The 20,192-nt window shown below is 48.4% G+C and overlaps 1 protein-coding gene and 1 long non-coding RNA gene across 6 annotated transcripts in view; one reads left to right on the top strand and one right to left on the bottom strand.

Moving 5' to 3' along the window:
• The window catches only part of ANTXR2 (ANTXR cell adhesion molecule 2), a 76,609-nt gene that overhangs the window by 37,076 nt on the left and 19,341 nt on the right, over positions 1–20,192 (top strand). For 2 of the 5 annotated variants that reach the window (XM_027902194.1, XM_027902195.1), the window contains exons 11-17: positions 2,831–2,909; positions 5,215–5,310; positions 9,724–9,765; positions 10,277–10,372; positions 13,305–13,472; positions 14,529–14,609; positions 15,292–16,287. In XM_027902194.1, coding sequence (XP_027757995.1) covers positions 2,831–2,909; positions 5,215–5,310; positions 9,724–9,765; positions 10,277–10,372; positions 13,305–13,472; positions 14,529–14,609; positions 15,292–15,555 — 826 coding nt within the window. In that variant the 3' untranslated portion in view covers positions 15,556–16,287. Of the gene's footprint in view, positions 1–2,830; positions 2,910–5,214; positions 5,311–9,723; positions 9,766–10,276; positions 10,373–13,304; positions 13,473–14,528; positions 14,610–15,291; positions 16,288–20,192 lie in introns of those variants that run through there. The other 3 variants (XM_027902198.1, XM_027902196.1, XM_027902197.1) reach the window with 2 other exon arrangements.
• LOC114067020 lies at positions 2,001–6,586 on the bottom strand. Its single transcript, XR_003573296.1, has 3 exons — positions 6,504–6,586; positions 5,930–6,169; positions 2,001–3,728 (listed from the first exon to the last, which is right to left on the bottom strand). It is a non-coding gene; the product is annotated as an uncharacterized LOC114067020 (long non-coding RNA).

The raw sequence follows: 20,192 nt of genomic DNA, 5'->3' as shown, positions 1-20,192 counted from the left end.
AAAAGTGCTTTTCAGACTAAGTTTTCCAGGATTGATTCCTATCCCAGAAGTAACACTGCACAGACAAAGGATAGGAAAATCCCTTCCACGTGGAGCAAGGGCTGTGAACTGTAAACAAAAGCCAGTTTTTCCTAGTACAGTGAAATGGGTTTGAAGCATAGACCACTGGAAAAGTGCACACTGGGGCTGAGGTAGAGGCAGAGAAATAGGGCTTGTGCTGCACAGCATGGTAATTACTCGTGCTCATTTGCCAGCTCTTTGAATCCACTTCACTCAAGTGCTGTGTCTGAAGGGAGCAGAAGATGGGAAAGGAGCATCCTGGCTCCAAGCCCTGAATAGCCGCTGGCTTTGGGCACTGTTGGGGTTTTGAGGAGGTGTGAGAAGGGCTGTGCTGCCTTTCCCTGGAGCCTGGCTCCTGCAGCCCTTTTTGTCTGGATGGATACACGGAGGGGAGCTGCTCGACTCCACGTGTCCTTGGTGCCAGGCAGCAGAGCTGGTGCTGTGGGAGGGCTCCATGGGTGCCACAGAACACTGCCCGATTCTTGAGGCTTTATCCGGGGGGCTCTGAGGGAAGCTGTGGCAGCTTTCCAGAACTTTACGAAGCTCAGCCCTCATCTGGGTTCTGTGCTGGCACAAAACCAGTATAGCCTAACCCTTCCTTGGAGAACCAGGGCTGTGCCCAAGGGCTGCCTGGCTGCAGGGACAAGAATGTTCCCTGGTGACCTGGCTGCTCTGAGCTCTGCTGAAGGGATGCAGCCCTCACACAACACTGACAGTCACCAGTGGAACGGAAGGGCCCAGGAAATGGCATTGCTGCCGCATGTCGTTTTCTTCTCAAAATATCCAGTTTCTGCAGAGTGCTGAGCTAAAAGCCTCATGCATGTGGACACTTGCTGGTAAACACCAGACAAGTTTCTGTCTGCGTCTGTCTCTGGGCTGTGTGTGAATGAGCAGCAGAAACAGGACACTTCGTTCTGGGATTCGGGTTTAAAGGGCAGTGTTTGTATGAATGGCAAGTACACACAGCCCAGCAAACAGGTGGCTGCTGAAGAAATGAAAGAACACGTTCGGTATCCCCTACAGCCATGACAGTCTCAGGGAAGGAGTGCTTTTGTGTGTTGACAGGCTCATCCTTTTGAAGATGAGGTAATTATCTGTGTGAGTTCACTCTGTGGCTTCCAGAATCTGAGCGGGTATGATCAACTCCAGTGACATCTCCAGTGGCACATCCCTGCAGCGGTGTATCAGGATGGGAGTGGGTTGGGCAGCGGGCTGTTCTCCCGCAGTGTGCCTGTGCTGGAGCTCATTGCTCAGTGAGCCTGCTCCCTGGGATCTGTCAGCATGCTGACAGCGGGAGCTGGGGCACACACAGCTGCAGGCACAGGGTGGCACATGGCACTGGAGCTGGGAAATGCAACCCCAGCTATGACATATTATAAATATTAATAATTACGTATCCCAGTTCTGTGTTCCAAACAGTAAGGCGCGACCGTGGACTCTAGTCCACTTGGAAATCTTTGCTATTATACCCAGTTTTTCATACATCCCAGCGAGCTCAAGGACTTGTCAAGATTCCCAAGTTACCCAAAAATGATCCTTTTCTTTAGTGTGGGTTACGTGTTTTATCCAGATGTGTTGCAGGTTTTTGTTTGGCTCCATTTCGTAGCAAAGACAGCCTCATTCCTCACTAGTGACATTCCAGGCAGGACCCAGGAGGCTGCCAGGGCACACAGTGCTGGTGGGGAGGCTGCAGGAGCATGTGAAGCAACTTGGCAGGGGAATCCTGCTCTCCCCCCAGGGAAGGCAGGAAACCCTCTTGCCCTGCAGTCAGGGGAGTGTATGGCCAAAAACTTGAGCAGAATTCTCATGCTGGAATTTCCCTCAGCATTCCTCATTACAGTGCCAAAACAAAACACCGGAATTAAAAATAATAAAAAGCACCACACTGAAGCAAATTTATGTCCGACAGAAGTTCTGGTCAGGTTTTATTTAGTGTGCTGCAAGAGATTTGATTTTTTTTTATTTTTATCTGTTCTGATTCACTTATTCCAGTAATAATTAGAAAGAAATTAGAGTTATTCTTTCCATTGGATCAATTATTTATGACATAGATAATTTAAGAATTAGTTTAGTGGAAGCAACTCACTTCATTTTTGCTACCAATGAAGAAGAAATTAGCCAAATTAGTTAAAATGGCTTTGAACTCCATATTGACTAAAGTGTTTGTGCCAGAATAAAAACTCATGACATGTAAGAATGGTATAAATGATTAATCATTTTAGTTCATGGATATCTATATTTTTATTTAATTGCATCTATGCATAATATAAACTGTCTGAATCCTGGGAATCCAAGCCAGAGAGGAGTCTTCTTCTGTTTAACATCCACCATGTGTTGTTTTCTTGTAGGGTTAATTTGTAAAATGTAAACCACGTACCATTTGTATGCAATGTTTGGGGCTATTTATAGCAAGTCCTGACCATTTATAATTATCCGACATTTTTATCCATAATGCCTGCATGTGACTAAAAAGATGGTTATGGAACAGAGAAAACAATGCTGATTTTACAGTTGAACTTCAATTTATTTTATGTAAAACTTTTGCGAGTCTTTTATGCTGCACGGAAAAGAGAACAGATAATCTCTACTCAGATAGCTCTGTCAAGGAGACCAAACTTACTCCCAAACAAGAGTGAGCACAGGCCTCCATTTCCCGTCTGGGGACACTCTCTGTGGAGCAGAGGCTGTAGATACAGGAGCCTCTGGAGCAGGTGTGAGCCCTTCCTGACTGTTATATGGTTGCTCATGTTTCTTCTCTCTCTCTTTGCAGAACCCTGGAGGTTTTGGTGAGTTTGAACGAAGGCCAGTCTTTCATGTCCAGCTCGTTAACCATCACCGCTTCGGAGTGTGTAAGTAAAAGACGACCACAGTCCTGTGTAAAATTCCCAAATCTCATTTCCCTTTGGGCTTTGCCATTGCGGGACCTATCAGTGCAGGGAATATCTGACTGCACTTCCCTGTGGAAAGCTGTGGCTTTCAAAATACCGGGAGGCTTCCCTGCCCTTGGAGATACACTCACTGTAAATATAACCATGTCCCAAGGGGCAGGTGTGACACAGCCACCTGGGGTCCCATTCCAGGATGACTTCCCTGAGTAGGATGGGGGGGAGCAGAGTAGGCAGAACCGTGGGACTTCAGCCTGGGTGTGGAGGGAGGGTCACAATCCTACAGGAGGGTACTGATGCTCCATAACTCTGGAGCCTGAGTAACGAGTGTAGGCTCTTAACTCCGGTAATCTGGGGAGACAGCCAGTCCAAGCACAGGCCGGAGTACTCCAGTTACACCTGAGATTAAGGCAGGGTGAACATCCTGCTGAATCTGATCACAGGTTATGGAAAAGAGTTAAAACTGCTTCTGCAAGAAACCACATACTTGTGCAGAGAGTGACTGTTTGAACTTAGTACCTTTCTGCATTCAGTACAATTCTCTAGTGTCACATTTCTGCTCTCCATTACGTGGGCAGGACAGTTGGGATTTGTGCAGAGAGACACAAGCCCCCAGTGTTTAACACGTGCTGTGCACAGGCACTGTGTGCCTTTAAATGTGTCTCATCTGAAGTGTGACTTGAGAGCAGCTTTCCCATCAGGCGTGGTGCATGGCGAACAGTCCCTTCTGCTCGTCAGCCTGCAGTTCTTCAACAGGATTGCTACTGCTTGCAGATCAGAAACCTAAAAGAGAAAAAAAAGGCATTTTTCTTCCATTCATTTAAAACCCCAATACCGGTGCAGTAGAAGTCAGAGCCTCGGTGCAGCCCTACGGTTTGAGGAAGTAAAGCCAAACTGAGCTGGGAGGTGAAGGAACACACGCTCCCCAATTCACAGTTCACTGTTTACTGGGCAACATCCCAGCCTTACACCCAAGCACGGTGACTGAGGGCAGTCACCCAGGAGCCTGCTGCAGCCCAGCTGCAGAATGCCTTTACCTCAGCCCTTCCAGAGAAGGCAGCACACGGTGAGTCTGTGCCTGTGCCCCTGTAAGAGGTGCCACGAGTGCACGGAGAGGTAATCAGCAAAGCCCTGATGCAGAGCAAATCAGAGTGAAGTGCTGGGCACAGCCTTCCCACTGTGCTGCTCTGTGGTCACAGCCTGCACTGGCAGGAAGCAGAGAGGTACAGATGTGCATGGGCAGGAAGAACTGCCGTGCTTCTCATCAGCCCTATTTGTGGTTTCTGCTCTTGGCCTGTGCTGCAGCAAAGGCAGCTCCACACAGGAGCTGCTGTTTCCATAGTAGCAGATGGGCAGCTTCAGAAATGGGTCACTGCTAGAACTGCTCACTAATTCTGGGAGCTGAGCAGCTGATGGCTGGCTGAGAGATGAGTTACAAGTTGCAGCCTCCCAGCAAACACACATTGCTGCGATGAAAACAAACAAAACTACACAGCATTAGGCACTGAGGCACCCATCATACCCGTGTGCCTCACTGCACTGACCTGGTCCTGGGATATGGCTCTGTTCCACCTCCAGTACAATCCTTCTCACTGGGACAGAACTACTCACGCTGTACTCCAGCCTCAGCATTTCCCTGGGTTCCTCCTTTCCTTTTTTTGCCAGCTGAAGTCTGAATAACTTGTTTTCCTAAGGTCACTGTTGCGTTTCTGTCAGTGTTTTTCTAAAACCCCAAATATAGGAATAAAAGTGCCAGAGGAAGTGGGTTGGAGGTGTGGGGCGTGTGGGAGTTGGGCTGCTCAGTTCTCCATTACAAGTGTTGCTGGAAGCAGGAGCACTTCTGCAGAGTTCCAGGTTCAAACAGCACTGCTGCAGGGAGTTAGTGTGCCACAGTCTATACAGGTGTGTGGGCGATCAGCATAAAAGCCTTGGATGTGTACTGTTAGCGGAGATGCCTTAAAATCCCCCCTCCTCCTCCACCCCCAGTCCATACAGACGTGTCCTCATGGAGGAGAAGGGCACCTCTCATCCACAGGTTTAGGAGACTTCCCCTGCTTGTGTCTAATGGCTCGTTCCTTAGCAGTCAGTGGACTCTGCCTTTTCCTCTAGCTTGGCCTGATTCTGATCGCAGGAGTATCAGTTTTATATCAGTTTCACAGTAGAATGCACCGCTGACTTGAGCAGAACTAATCCTGGGCTTTGGGGTAGGTAGGTGAGCCAGGCGGCAGTTGTGCAGCGCGCGCTGATGCTGTCCCTGCTCTCTCTGCAGTCCAGTGGTGTGGCAGCGCTCATTGCCGTCCTCGTGCTGCTGCTGCTGGTGGCACTCGGCCTGCTCTGGTGGTTCTGGCCCCTGTGCTGCAAAGTGGTAAGTACAGATCGTGGGGAACAGCCACTGCACTGGGACTCTGGGGTGGGAAACACAGATCCTGCAAGAAACAGAGGAGCAACACAGGACCTGAGCCAGCTGGGGCGAGGGGCTTGTGACAGGCTTGTGAAGGGGATGGGGGGACTAGCCCCAGCAGCAGGGCTGCACTTTGGACAGAGCCCCTGCCTGCCTGTCACCTGCACATGTGGGAACCAGAACCAGCATGGTGCTGTTACTGGAGATGGGGTGGCCCCAATGGTGTGCAGATGTTACCCTGAAATCAAGGACCAATTGAAAAGTGCTGTCACTTAAACTGGTATTTGTAGTCCATTACGGGCTCTCAAGTTGGAAATCCCGTACTGTCTTCAAAATCCCTGCACACATCCATCTCTTTATCCGAGTGCACTCTCTATCTTCACCCCAGCAGCAGTAGTGCTCAGCACTGATTCCTGCCATTCCTTGGCGCGGGGGTTAACTGGGGAAAGTTTACCATTTATCCAGCTCAACGACAGCACAGAGGAGTTGGGAAGTGGAGACTGCTTCTGGGCTGGTCTGTATTCCTAGTCTTGTCTGAGGCTTGTGGAATGTGGGGCAGAGAGGAACTGACTGGCCTTCTCACCTGACCATGTGCAGCTCCCATAATCCAGTGGATCCGTGGGGCCCCAGGCTGTCTGAGGGCTGGAAGTCCTCAGCCTCCATCTGTACCCTCACAGTCTGGGGTTCCTGAGACAAGAACAATGACCTCTTCTGTAATAAAAAGCCTCTCTTATGTCTTCTTCTCCCCAGCACAGGCCCAACATCAGAAATATAGGGAGGTTTCTGTCAGTCACTTTGCTCCCGCTTTAGATCGTGAGCCTTGCTGTGGAAAAATAACATTGGAAATTAGTAAGAAGAAAGTTTCCTATTTTCATATTTTAAAATAACTGCCTAATCTCAATTCATAAACCAGCTTCACATTTACTGGTTTCAAACGCCCAAATCTTACAATAAAAGACGAGTTCAGTGCATAGTTCTATAGTACGACTTTCCAGCCATACAAAACCACAGCACTTCAAATGTCCATGTCCTCTGGGACTTCCTCTCACCTCTCATGGATACTATTAGTTTCTTAAAAAGGCAATTTTAGGCCTCTGCTATGATACTAAATTCCAAACCCACCTGCTATTGCACTGAACCTGCTGCCAAATACTGACCCTTTCTTTGGTTTTGCTGGCTGTTCCTTGGGTTCTTGTGCTGTGCCTCTGTTCCTGCCCCTCTCTCCTGCCCCTTGTGGCTCTGTAGTCCTGGGCTTCAGGGAAGTGTCCTCGAGGAGACGTGCAGCATTAGGGCCAGGCAGGACCTCTTCTTCCCTCCTTCTGGGTCTGCTTCCCTGGCAGTGCCTGGTTTCCTGGAACAAAGGAGCATGGGAGTCAGAATCTGACAGAAGAGAGAGGTACAGGATTGTTTGTGGGCAGAACAAGAGTCCGTAGGCAGATGGGTGCATTGCCCCTGCCCACGGGCCAAGCTCCATCCTGGCTAGGACTTGGTCTCGGCAGCATTCTGTGCTGTGAGGCCCATGGACGCTCCCAGGGTGGGGCAGGGGAACTCCTCTTCCTTTTCCTTATTCCTCCTGCCCTTTACAGGATTTCAGTGTGACAGTTCTGTCACTTGTCCCTCGCTATGGAACATATGATTGCAGCAAGCTGGCTGCAGGCTCCGTGCTGACATCTCCTAATGCCCACATCACAGAGCAGCGGGGAAGTGTTAATGAGTGGATCAGAGGCGCTGCTGCCTCAAGCACCAACTTCTCCTTCTTTTTTTTAAAGAAATCAGCTCTTCTCCAAACTCAAACCTTCATTCTTTGCAACTCACTAAATGTGATGGAGCGTTGCCTGGAGGGGCTGATGGTAATACAAAGCGAGGAAGCAGCCCATCTCTCCATGGGGATGATAAGACAGCACTGTTCTGAGAGGCTTCTGCATTTAAACAATCTGAATCCAGCTAAGAAAAAGTCAGTTTACAATACTGCGATCTTCCTATGTGCACTTCTGCGTGCAGCTCCGTGCAGAGCTGCACAAGTGCCTCAGACTTCTTTATAAACAGCTTTCTACTGATCTCACTTGGAATATCATGCTACCGACAATAATCTTTGTGTGTGCACGTGTGATTTGAGTGTGTGAGCCTGTGGAAGCATAAGGATGCAGGCATTGACATTCCAGTGCTGTCACCAGGGTGAGGAGCTGCTATTCAAGGCAGATTATTTTCTCACACCACTGTCACTTTTAAAACAATTTTCATTTTCTGAAGCCATTAGAAATAACAGCTAATTAATGGATTGGTTGGCTTCAAATCAGGTTTCCGCTCAAACTTCAGGGAGCTCAGGAGCTGGCACAGGTTTAGGGTCCTCTGCTCAGGGAGTCAAGCAAAAGCTGCCACTGACTGTTGCCTTTGGAAGCCACAGAGAGGTCAACAAGTCAGGTTTCCCTTGATTCTCTGGGCCGGAAATGGTGATTCCTACATCCCAGTGGGCACAGGGCCCACGGGAACTCCATCCCACACCATGAAGAGGTTTGCTGGGCAAAGCCACCCATGCTCAGACTGCAAGGTTTCCGAATAACACAACTGTAGAAAGCAGAGTGCCAATGCCATTTCATGTGGATTTACATAAACCTGCGGCCTAGGAGGCCTTTCCTCTGTGCAGTTTGCAGGCTTGGTGCAGAAATAAATTATCTGGAGATAATGGTGAGAGGCAGTCAAAAGGGAAATAAGGATAGGAATTAAGTGAGATAAGGTGGCCCTTCATAGAGCAAAAGTGCTGGTTTACCTTTTGCAGTCTCTTGACTGACTTGGAAAATCCTGCTCAGCACCCAGGTATCTCTCAGGATCTGTGCCATGATCCCTCTGTGTTGCCATTTCACGTAAAGTTAGGGTAGTAATTCCAGTCTGGCTCTCAGGAATGTTTCACTAATTAAACAATTGATTTCTGCTAAGTAATCTGGAAACTCCTAATGGGTGCGAAGAAAAACTATTGAGAACTATTTAAAGAAAAATAATTTCCGGCATGTTTTTGCAACATCATAACAGCGAACAGAAGTGTGGTTATAATCCATAGCTGACTTTCCAAGCCGCCCAAAGCGCTCTGAGCCTGCCTTATGAACAATTCCGTATCTTAAACCTTAAGTGCTGTGGAAAATTGGTTCCAAGAGTGCCATAACTTAGTTCTCCAACTGGGCAGAATTCCTGTACGTAGTGCTAAAAGTCCATAGCTTGTTAAGGCAGTAACCAGTAACTGTTTTAGTGAAACTGTGAGTTAAAATGTCAATCAAGACAGAAAACTCTTGATTATTGGTCAATAAAAATTTGTTCCTTTCAGGTATTATGCTGGCCATCTCCGCAGTGATATTTATAGGCAGTGGTAAATTAAAGTACTACAATTAATAGCACAGAGTGGATAAAATAAGGCATATTTCAATTAAGGTACTTAATCCTGTCTGTATTAGGAGATTTAGGCGTTTGTTACCATGGACAGTTTTAGGTGTGTTTGTATCATACAAAGGCATAGCAGAGACAGACTCCTTTATATTCATGGGTAATTTTCAGTCATTTCTAGGTAATATTCAAGCCCAGAAAAATGACTTGATGTCACCAAAGTACTTATTTTTAGCTTAGACACCTGCTTTTCTTGTGGAGGAACAGAGGTGTGAGTTCAGTTTTCAGCTGAATCACTGAAGGCGGTCCCTGCCTCCCTCTATCCTACCAGGACTGTCTATGCTGGGAACTCCCTGAGCTTTACGGTGTGGATGTGACAAAGGGAACAGGAAGAGGCTGTAGGGAGAGGTTTAAATAGAGGTGTAAGAGATGATCCTGGGAGCAGTGTTAGAAGTGTGGGAGCACGACTCCATTGCAGGCCCTGCACAGTCAGGAGCCTGCAGGACTCAGTCGTGAGAGCTGCAGAAGCATCCGGGACATCCAGAGGTGAAGCTTGAGCTGCCAGAAGGCATTTCACACTTGTCACTGGCCAGAGGCTACCCAGCAGTGTGGCAGCAGCAGCAGCAGCAGCAGCAGCTTGGCCCACGGCCGCACAGGCCCTCACACAGGCCTCAGACACTCTTCCTCTGGGATCGCTAATGAACTCTGGGGGGTCTCGGCACTGGCTGTTACTGAGAGCGGCTGAGGCTCATCCGGCCAGGAAGAGCACTGGTAGACACGTCTGCCCAGAGTGTCTGCAGGCCAGGGATGGCATGTTCTGTCAGATGGTGTTAATTTCCAGAAGGCCTTGGTGGTCAATGCCCTGGGGACCAGGCAGTGCCAGCTGCCAGTTTGGCAGCAGACATGGGGGGCATGGGTGGAAACAGTTCACTCTTACCATGTGCTCTTGCCTTTTGGCCGCTGCCAGTGCAACTCCTTATGCTTTTCTACGTTTGGCTCTTTCAGGTCATCAAGGATCCCCCACCACCTCCACCAGCCCCAAAAGAGGTATGTTCTGATGGTGCTAATGTCATCACACTGCTTACACTGAGCCCCTCCTGTGTGTCCCTGCGCTCTGCGCATCCAGCACCCTTGTCTGGGTGCTGCTGAGAACATGGTGGCCAAAGTCCAAGTCTCTGCTCTGTCTCAGTTCAGTGTGGCCTGAATTAAGCACACAGCGACAGACACATTTAGGGCCTTTATCCCAAGATAGTTGAACGTTGTTTTTCCCATTCTGCAGTGAGACCAGAAAGACTGAATTACCCTTGTACAACATCTAAAGATTCACGTGGGACTTGAGCAGCATTTTCCCTCACTTAGGCATTCCAGACACTAAGAACCTCCCACCCAGGGTCAGTAATGCACTGGAGGCTCTGCTGGTGTTTGTGCCCCTTTCACACCCAGCAGGGGCAAACTTAGTCTCTGTGAACTTATATTTTCAGTAAATATACTGAAAAGACATTTAGTATGTGTGTGTAGGTATCTTTTTACAGTAAACATCATCTGCATGTACTGACAGGAAGAAGAACAGGAGCCCTTGCCTACCAAGAAGTGGCCCACGGTGGATGCTTCCTACTATGGTGGAAGAGGAGTTGGGGGAATTAAGAGGATGGAGGTTGGTATGATCTGGTGATCACCCTCAGTCCCAAGCTCTCTGAGGCTGCAAGTGTGGAAACAAAGACTGAAAGTGTACTGAAAATACAAGGCCATGATGTGTGCTTGTCTTCCCACTGGCATAAGCCTTGGAAAATTCTTTACCATATCGAGCAATTTTGACCTTGACTTGGGGGAGAACAGCTTTCAGTAGTTCCATTTGACTGGGACTTTTAATAGCTGCCTCAAGACATGCTCTTTCCATCAAGCTAATGAGAAAGAGAGAGTGAGAGCCTTTTCTGCATGTTTTGGAAGGAATTACAGTGAAACATAAGTCCCCCAAGTGTGGGCCAGCCAAATGCGCTGACAATGGTGACGCTGAGGAGAGGCTTGATCCCAGAGGGACTCGCAGCGACAACAGTGCCTGTCTTTGAAGAGACATGATAGCATCATGTTAATTAAAACAGAATGAAGAATGTGCATCCTTATGGGCACATCCTTATGGCAGGTTTTATAGACAAGTCAGCCTCTATGGAATGTGCAAAGCAGTTTTTAACTGCAATCCAGGAAGCTGTCTCTCTCTGAAACACCCACCTAGGCCATACTGAGGTGTCTTGATGAAACTTTAAAGGTATTGGCCTGAGAATCAGTTTTGGTCTAGATCTTTTCAAACGCAGCAGCAGAACATGCAGGTTTGAAGTTGTGTTGCTTATATGCATTTCCTTCAGCAGTTCAGAATTGCTAGTTTAGAAGAGCTTCAGATTTCACAAAAAACCCATTTTGTGCAGTGTTTTTCAGAGGCAAACTAGCAAATGCTTGCCAACACAAAGAAGTACAAGCCTGAATTTCTGAGGGGAGCCATGATAGGCTCCAGAAGGGGTTCCAGGGTTTAACCCATTCCAGTCCGTAAATGGGATCTTTCACAATGGAACAGAAACCTGACAGAAACCTCCAGACAAGTGGCATCAGGACCACACAGAAAGGCATGTTCAGCCCATGGCAAAAATACAGAAAGAGCAGAACACTACGCTTAGATTAGACAACCTTTTCATCTGTGGTAGGAATTTTGTGCAGGACTAAGGGCTAAAGATGTGAACCATCTGAAACTGGTGCCAGTGCAGTCACGGGGCCTCCGAAGGCCCCTCGCTTCTGTGGGGCTGTGGCTCTGTCCCTCTCTGGCACCCCAGAGCACTGACAGGTTTGATGGGCACCGCATGGTCAGTGACTCAGGGTTTGACTGGGGAGCTTCACCTCTGCCTTGCAGTGTCTGTGACAGGGGCTCGGGAAACAGGCCTCACACCCCTCCCTGGCTCAGGAGAGCATGCTGCTTCTTCGGGGAGTCAGGGCAGAGAAGAGAGAGAAAGCAAACACAGTTCGAAGGGAGGTCATTCCTCACCTGGCAGTTAGAGGTGGTTTCTTTGCTGTGGCCAGTGACAAAATTGCTGCACTAGTCATGACATCTCTTCCCTGTTTGCAGTCTGGGTGGCAACACAGTTGACTGGTTTTCACTGCTTCTCTGTCCTCTGTTCTTCTGCTGTTCCTCCAGCAACTTGATTGCTCTGGCAGCTTCCCTGCATGGAGAAAAGGAATGAATGATCCATCACCCTTCTCCTTACTGCTCCTTTATTCCCTTTTGGGGCAGTTACCCATCCACTCCAGCCTTCCCCACTAGCTTCACCTCTCTGTGGCAGTCCCACAGCTTAGGCAGTGCGCTGTTTGCTCTTCCAGAGCTCTGTCTTTTGGCATTGCTTTAAAGTTTTGTGATGGCATTGCCAGACCCCACCCAATCCAGTCAATACATTTTTATGTCAAAATGGGATTGTCAGACTTCACCAGTCCTGGTTTCCCCTCTGAGTGAAGTGGCTTTAATCTGAACGAGAAGGTAATTTTATCAGTGAGGGATCCACCTTCTATCTCCAAGTGGTTTTAAGGGTGTTTAAAATACATTCTAACAACCACGTAACAACCACCATTGATCACAGTGAAAGACACAAGTGTTTGAGATTTTCCTTGCAGGCCAGATCATAGCAAATAGCATGATTATAGCAAGTCTTGCTGACATACCCCAGGCCAGTTTCACTAAGGACTTCCAAAGTCCTGCCATAGCTTTTAGCTGTTCCTAAACAGCCTTGTCTAGACTTGTTTCTTTGTGCCATACAGCAAACGTACCTGCTCAGATTGCTGTATGGTGCTTCAAGTCACAAGGTGAAATAGGATTCCTTCAGCAAGACAGATCATCTCGGAGGGGGAAGGTCTTTCCCTGTATTTCCTCTGCGGAGTGCAGTGAGCACAGCCTTTATGGAAGTGGGAATACCTGCTCGTATGCCCAACCAAGATAACGTAGGTTTCCTTCTCTGTGAACTCTTTGTATGTATTTTATATGCTTGCAGCAGTGATTGAAGTACACATTGCTACATGTTCTACGTGCACTTTGGCAGGTTAGACTACTCACCTGCATTTCTCCAGTACGTATGCTCCTGCAGAATAACATGGAAATCTCAGCGGGTTCAAGCAGCTTCTACTCAAACCTGCCCAAGTGTCACCTTTGATCTACGCTGGGGTTCTCAGCAAACACTCTGGATTAGGAAACCTGGGTGACAGAAATCTCAGTTTTGACTGGTGCCAGATTCAGGTCTGGTATTTTAGGATAAATCAGAACCAGAAATGAGATTTTTACATCCTTACCTAAAAAAAGGCTTCCCAGATTCCCTTTCTCCTGTACAGCCGGAGTGAGACATGGTGGAATTTTCTTTGGGTATTTCTCTTGACTTTTCACCACTGAGAGACTCATTTACAAATACATTTAACTAAGAACAATGAAGAGGTAGTGTTTTCCTCAGTACCTCTCCTCCTGTTTATCCAGAACTTCTTCCAAATTTATCCCTCTGTTACTTGCAGCATTTCCCTGCCCTGTGCATGCAGTGCACTCACACCTGAACTCTGCCTTTCCTCAGGTGCGCTGGGGTGACAAGGGCTCCACGGAAGAAGGGGCCAGGTTGGAAAAAGCAAAGAATGCTGTGGTGAAACTCCCAGAAGAACCAGAAGAACCTTTTCACCCTAAACCACCTAAACCAAAGCCTACCTCACCAGCCATGCAGCAGAAGTGGTACACGCCAATCAAGGTAATTTTTTCAGCTCTTGGTATGATTTATTATAAAGGCTGGATTCTGTCTGTTTTACCAGCCTTACGCAGGCTGAACTGCACAGTATATTCCAAGTGTTCCCATTCAAGTGTGATGTGCTATTCTCAAAGGGAACACCTACTCAGCATGAATGGCAGGAGCAGTTTTTAGCCCTAAATGCAGTACTTGATCATTACTGCCACATTCTGTTTGCCTTCCCCCAGAAAGGGACATACTGTACAGTGAGAGCATTAAAATCTACGGGGGCTTCATTGGCATTTGGTCTATCTCAAAGTAGAGCTAATTAAGCCCCAAACTACACAATTTATAGCTGTTAACACAAAGTTTTAAACACACATACTCATTACAAACCAAGGAAAGCAAAAAATTGCATAGAACAATATAATGCAAAAAATCTGACGGAAAGGGAATAATTTTTCCTGGCTCATAATAACAGTGCCCTGAGCCACCTGCAAACCCGTCACAAGTGCTTCTGACATACGGAGGGTGGGTCTGTAAATACCTTGCTTTAAGAGGCAAGAGCAGAGAACACACCAGTGTAGCTGGAAGCAGGGATACTTCTGTCTTCCCAACTCCCTGTCAGTCCTTTCTGACCCCCAGCAAGCCTTGAAGCCATGTTGTCCAGACACGCAGGCAAGCTCTGGAACCATCCATGTGGAACGGGATGTTCCTCACCCGCAGCAGAGCTGGTGTGTGTGTCCTGCACAACAGTCCCCGAGTATGTGCTGTAAAACAAACACACACATGTGGGATAAACTCTACGTGGTCATGTGGCAATCGAGCCCATGCCATGGCATACCAAGCACAAGCTCTGGATGGCTCCGACCAGGGAGCAGGTGCGTTAGGCGACTGCCCTTCCTGGCACTGCAGGTGGGCAGGAGCAGCCCTGCAGCGTGCTGTGGGTGACACAGCTCAGGCTTACAGTGTGCTGACCCGGCTGTGTCCTGGCAGTCAATGTCCCTGGGATCCCTGTGGATGGTCCCGGTGCAGGTGAGGTATGCTCCCCGCTGACAGACGCCCGTGCTGTCTCCGCAGGGCCGGCTCGACGCGCTGTGGGCGCTGCTCCGGCGGCAGTACGACAGAGTCTCGCTGATGCGGCCCCAGCAAGGAGATGAGGTTGGTGTGTGGCGCCGGGGGGGCAAGGGACAGCTGGGCTGGGCAGGTCTGGGCACTGCAAAAGAGAGACAAAAGAGTGGTACCACAGGAAAGTAACACTCTGGGCAATCAGTGCAGCAAGAGGTGCATCGCACTGGCCTGGAGATGTGGCACCAGTGCAGGTCTCCTGAAGGCAGAGGGAAGGGTGGTGGGAGCTGGAAAACGGGAACACAGTGTTAGCATTCTTACCTTGGCCAGTTATTTACTGTTTGCATGAAGGATACATGTGACATGGAGCAGCATTAACAGCAGCTAATCTACACACCAAATACTTGGCACAATACAGTTTAACAGGTAAATTCAATGTTAACAGGAACATAGCAGACGTGGTGCCTGAAAAGGCTAAAACAGTGTTTTGGGGGTTTCTGCCCCTAAAGACAGGGAATGATTGTAAGGATTGCCTTTGGAGAAGGCTTTGCTGAGCCTTCGTGCAGTCAGACACCTGACTTCTCTGGGCCTGACAGGAGAAACACTAGCTAGCACCTTGGTTTGTGGAAAACAGAGAGATAGCTCTTGGAAAAAGGAGTGGGATTTGTACCTAACCAAATGGTGGGTTGGGTGTGACCTGTGGTGCTGCAAGAGTGCATTTCTCTTGTTTAGGATTTTGGGGGGAAAAAAGGACATATTTTTCCTTGTTCCTAAGGTGCTGGGTAGGGATGCCATGGTGCACCCCTGGGTTTGTGTCAGTGCATGTGTGTGCTTGGTGAGACACGCAACACTTACCTTGGAAACAGCAGCCATGGAGTTGTTCGATTTAATGTCCCTTCTTTTACTGTTTAAGAACTCAGTAGTTCCATTTGTAGAAGAATTCACTGCTGAATTTGAGTCCTTGATCAAGCAGTTGAAATTTGGGCATGAAGTATCAAAGCAGAGCAAGCTGTTCCTGCCTCCCTGTCCTGTCCCATAGGTGCCACGTGCCCGGCAGTGCCGAGGGTGGCGCAGAGCACGGGCTGCTCTGGGAGGCTCTGACGGCGGCTGAAGTCCTGTGAGCCACGGCTGTTTGAGGCAGGCACGGCACAGGTGTGGGCGGGCAGGCTGTGGGCACAGCTGTGGCGGGCCCGGCGCCGTGGGAGCGCGGGCAGCAGCAGCTGCAGGAGCGCGTAGGGCAGGTCGGGGCGGCGTGGGGCCCGGGGGCCGCAACACCAAAGGTAGCGTGGGGTGGACACAGCTGCACTCCCCAGCTCGCCTCAGGCACAAACACAGATCCAAGGCAGGCTGCCTGTGCTGGGGGCCGAGGACACACAGCCACTTCAGAGACAGCTGCACGCCGCGGCAGCTGCCGCCGAGCTCCCGGCGAGGCACAGGGACAGCAGGTAAGGAGCGAGGTCCCCACAAACTGCCTCCATTAAGCCACCGATGCTTTTGAAGGGCTCCCATCAAACAGAGTGAGTCCGCAGCAGGAGATTTTGGCTGCAGAGCCATGTGTTGTTTTCTGCACTAACAAGGTAGTTTATAAATGATGCATTACCCTGCGTCCATGCTCCTAGGTAGACTTTCTTCCTTTTTTTTATTGAAGGGGCAAAGAAGACTAAGCACAGCAGTTTGGGGTATTGTCAGAAACCAGTTCAGTGTCTAAGGGTCTGTACTGAACCCCTCTTCCCAGGAGTCTAGGGCTGCCTGGGAACACAGCCTCGCACGGAGTCACAGCATCAGCCCCAGGGTTCTGGTCTTTCCTCTAAGTCCTTGTGTTTATTTTCCAACTCATAGTTTAGCACTAAAGGTGATCAGGGTTTTGTATTCTTCGAGCTTGTTGCAATACGATGGTGGCTGAGACTCGGATCCTGTGTGCATTTATGCACGCGAATGTCTTTTTAGTTCACAAATAGCCCGTGGCAGTTGTGGTGAAGATTTTGCCCTATCAGGGTGCAAATAGATGCAACTGGTAAAAAGGGAGAAAAGATTATAGCTCATTCTAACAGAATCAGAATAGAGTAGAAGTGTGGAATGCTTTCAGCTGGTACTTTCATGTACAAAACAGCCTATTTGAAAAGGAAACCACTTGTACTTGTTTTTTAGTTTTAAGCCTATTAGTATTTACATACTTTAAAGGTTCTTTGCTATTAATGGGTACAGAGTCTACACAAACGTCTATTTAAACTGTTACTTTTTGAGCATCTATGCATTACACAAAGCATTATATTCTGCATGGTAACTGCCAGCAGCACAACCTGCAGTGTGAGACACATTGACAGTGCTAAGTCCTCTGAGGTAGGGCCACGTCATCGGTCCCTTTGTGGTTCTTCTGCATTTCCTCCTCTGGTTTCCTTTTTAATCACTGCAAAATGGTGAAATGCACAGAGAAATAACAAGTTAACTTAGTATGTTCATATCAGGCAACCTCAGAGAAAGATTACTGTGGCTGCTAACAGGTAGTGTGCACTTCTCAGACTGAAAATCCAAGTGCCCCAGCAGTAACTGATGTTACAGTGGAAGAATCAGTTCACTTCTTGTTCAGTGGTAGTTTGGTGTTGTGTATTCAGTGAAAAGGGGAAATTATGCTCAAGAAATTGTCAACTGAGGCTGAGCTAAAGGAAACCTTTTCATGGGCAGTGCAGGGGACGGTAATCACTGTGTGTTTCCCTGCGCAGGATTCACTTGGAACAAACATTTTATGTCTTAATTCCTCATAACACCCTTTTTGTGGAGCGGGCTGCAGGAGAGACTGATACACCAGGCCTGTGCCCCTACCCAGATTATTCCTCCCCATGAACTGCCAAGGCAGGGCAGCTGTCCGAGCGGCTGGCCGGGATTCGGGAATGGCTGCTGAGCTAATCTCCAGGCTTTGCAGATGAAGAAGGCAGCAGATAACAGGATTAAAGTTTCCCGACCCGGGGTTTTCACAGCCCGAGACGCGGGTGGAGGGGGAGACAGAATGACTCCTGTCATTAATCTTAATTGATTGCCAAGAGGTTTTTAATCTGGGTTATTAATTAGGAAGGTCCTTAACACACTGTCTACATATCAACGTGAGATGCTCTTTTGGGACTTTGGGGACATATGGCCTATCTATATTTACATTCACACAATTTACACATACATACATCGCTGTATGGGGAACTGCTCACACGGATACACTCACACAGAGAGCTGAGGAAGTGTTTGCATTCACACACTCCTCAGCTAAATGCAGTGAAAATGAAAAACCACCTTGCACAGAGGTTACGGTCCCACACAATGAACACATATACCTCTGTTTATGTTGATATGTATATTAATCCAGACCAATTCTATGTGCCATTTATCTAGATTAGCATTCAAATGGTAATCTTGGGTTTGCAGATTTAAGTGAGAGGTCCCAGCGCTTCCACAGTGACCTGGGTTTTTTTGAAAGGTTCAGACTGTGTTTTGACGGCCATTTGGGGGAGATCAGTACAAACACTTGATAAAACAGGGACAGGTGATGATGGAAATAAGTGACCAGAGCCAGAGGGGCTCTAGGATGGGAGACAGTGACAGAATGAGGTGAATAGAACGAGGCCGGTTTTCCTGCGACTTAACCAGGCTCTGCTCCTCTAACCAACAGCAAAGGCATGTGAAAACACCTTGGAAATACTGTTTTTAGAAAGCAAGAGTTTCTGTATCACCCGGAAGGTGTGGTGTCACCTGCCAGAGCTGTGGCAGCCCCGAGCTCACTGACTCACTCAGGGTGAGTTGTTACATACCTGTGCTCCAGGTACTGGAGTTCAGAGGATGCACTCACATGAGGAGCTTGGAACAGTACTTTATACCAGGTGATGTTAAATTCCTGCCAAGTATAACCTATTTTACCAAAGTGAAGCCCATTTCTCAGTGCTGGACAAATATTACAGCTGTGGTGCACACTGCAAGGGAAATCCTGTGTCTGGATTTTTAAAGGTTGTGAGTGGTTTGGGTCACAAGTAAAGGTCTTCCTGAAACTGACTTTTATTATATTTCAGTAGTCCAAAAGAAGGTAAACTGAAAGAATTTTTCCTCTTTCCATAAATATATATTTCCTATGCTGATTGTAATTGAAGCCCTTTCCTTCCAAGCAAGCCACATGCCCAGATGGCACTCTGTGAATGCTTTGAGGCACACTCAGGGTGTGTTTGATGTCAGTCAGTTCTTTCTGATTTATAAACCTGTAAATGCTCTGCTTAGGGAAAGAAAAGTAATATTAGGATTTGGCTCAAAGAAGTCAGGAGAAAATTGCTGTCCTGTATCCCTTCAGCAGCAGGGAGGACATGCCTTCCCACTGGGCCATGGCCAAACATCCCTAAATGCAGCGTGTCCTCGTGGCAGAGCAGTGGGGCTCTCCTGAGGCACGGGGGGACTGAGGCACATGGGCAGAGATGCTGTGAGCCCCAAGTCATGAAACAAAGGAGAGATGCCCCTGGTGAGCCCTAAACACCAGCTGGGAACAGACAGCCTCTGATCCAGGGGTTCATATTCCATTTTTACAGGATGAAAACTGGAGAGTTAGACTCTAATATCAGAGACAAGGGCATTTGATGCAAAAGAAATGTGACGTAAAATGGTTTTGCTCCCATCATTACATTCTCATTTGTCCTGGAGCTTAAGGCACAGAGACTTCACCTTACACACAGACAAAGGTCCAGCTATGTCAGATCTTACACCAGCCCGGAATGACCCACAGAAACCCACCTGTATTTATCTATGGCATGCACTTCTTAAGTTAGAAACTCATGGCATGGAGGGCATTGTTCCTGAGATGGCCCTGAATAACAGTTTTATTAGTGACTGCCTCACCTACTGCCTTAGAGCTAAGCCACATGCCTCCAGGCCTCCTCGGAGACAGGATGGTGACAGCATTCATGAGCCAGGAGAAACACTGCAATTACTGATAACCTGGTGTTTCCATTGCATGCTCAGGTACAGTATTTTCTGTGCTTCTGTCAAATGATGCTGTCACTGGAGGTGGCCTGAAAGGCCACTTTGGTGCTAACGGGATGGTTGGTAGGAGGGAACGTGCTCTGGGTCACTGCCACTCCTGAACCAGGGCCTGTACACCTCCCTGTGGCTCATGGCCTGAGTGCCCTCAGAGCCTGCAGTCGGGCACCTTCCCGAGCACCCTCACGCTGGGGACCCTGTTCCTGCAGAACCCGCGTGTGCAGGGGTGGAAGCAGCAGGAGATGACACCCCACATACATGTGAGGGTGACCTGACCTGCTCACACTTGCGGTGCAGTGACACTGGCTGGTGAGGGAAGAAGGGCTTGGGCTTCCTTAGGCACCGGGGCTCAGGTCTGTCTGCACCCATGTACGTTCAGCCATATGCACCCGCAGTTCCTGAGGCTGATATTTTCGGACGTGCTACGCAGATCTATTTTAAGGGTTCTTCCTGCTCTAAGTCTGTGACGAGCATTAGAGCTTTAAAGCGCTGCTCTGGGAAGCTATTATCAGTAGGTATTAATTATTGAACACTATACCTTCTGGAAAAGTTGTTTCATCACTGGAAAGTGACCTTGCTAGAAGAGGCAGAGGGAAAGAGAGACGTATGGTGCCTCCTGAGAGCAAGTGGAGTGATGCGTGGCAAGAGAAGACACTAAAGATTTATTGTCTGTGG

Source organism: Empidonax traillii, unplaced genomic scaffold (genome assembly GCF_003031625.1).
Source record: "Empidonax traillii isolate 1590-97213 ecotype Southwest subspecies unplaced genomic scaffold, ASM303162v1 scaffold848:size342660, whole genome shotgun sequence".
Taxonomy (NCBI): domain Eukaryota; kingdom Metazoa; phylum Chordata; class Aves; order Passeriformes; family Tyrannidae; genus Empidonax; species Empidonax traillii.
Note: the sequence above shows the minus strand (reverse complement) of the source record. Positions and strands in the feature narration are given on the sequence as shown.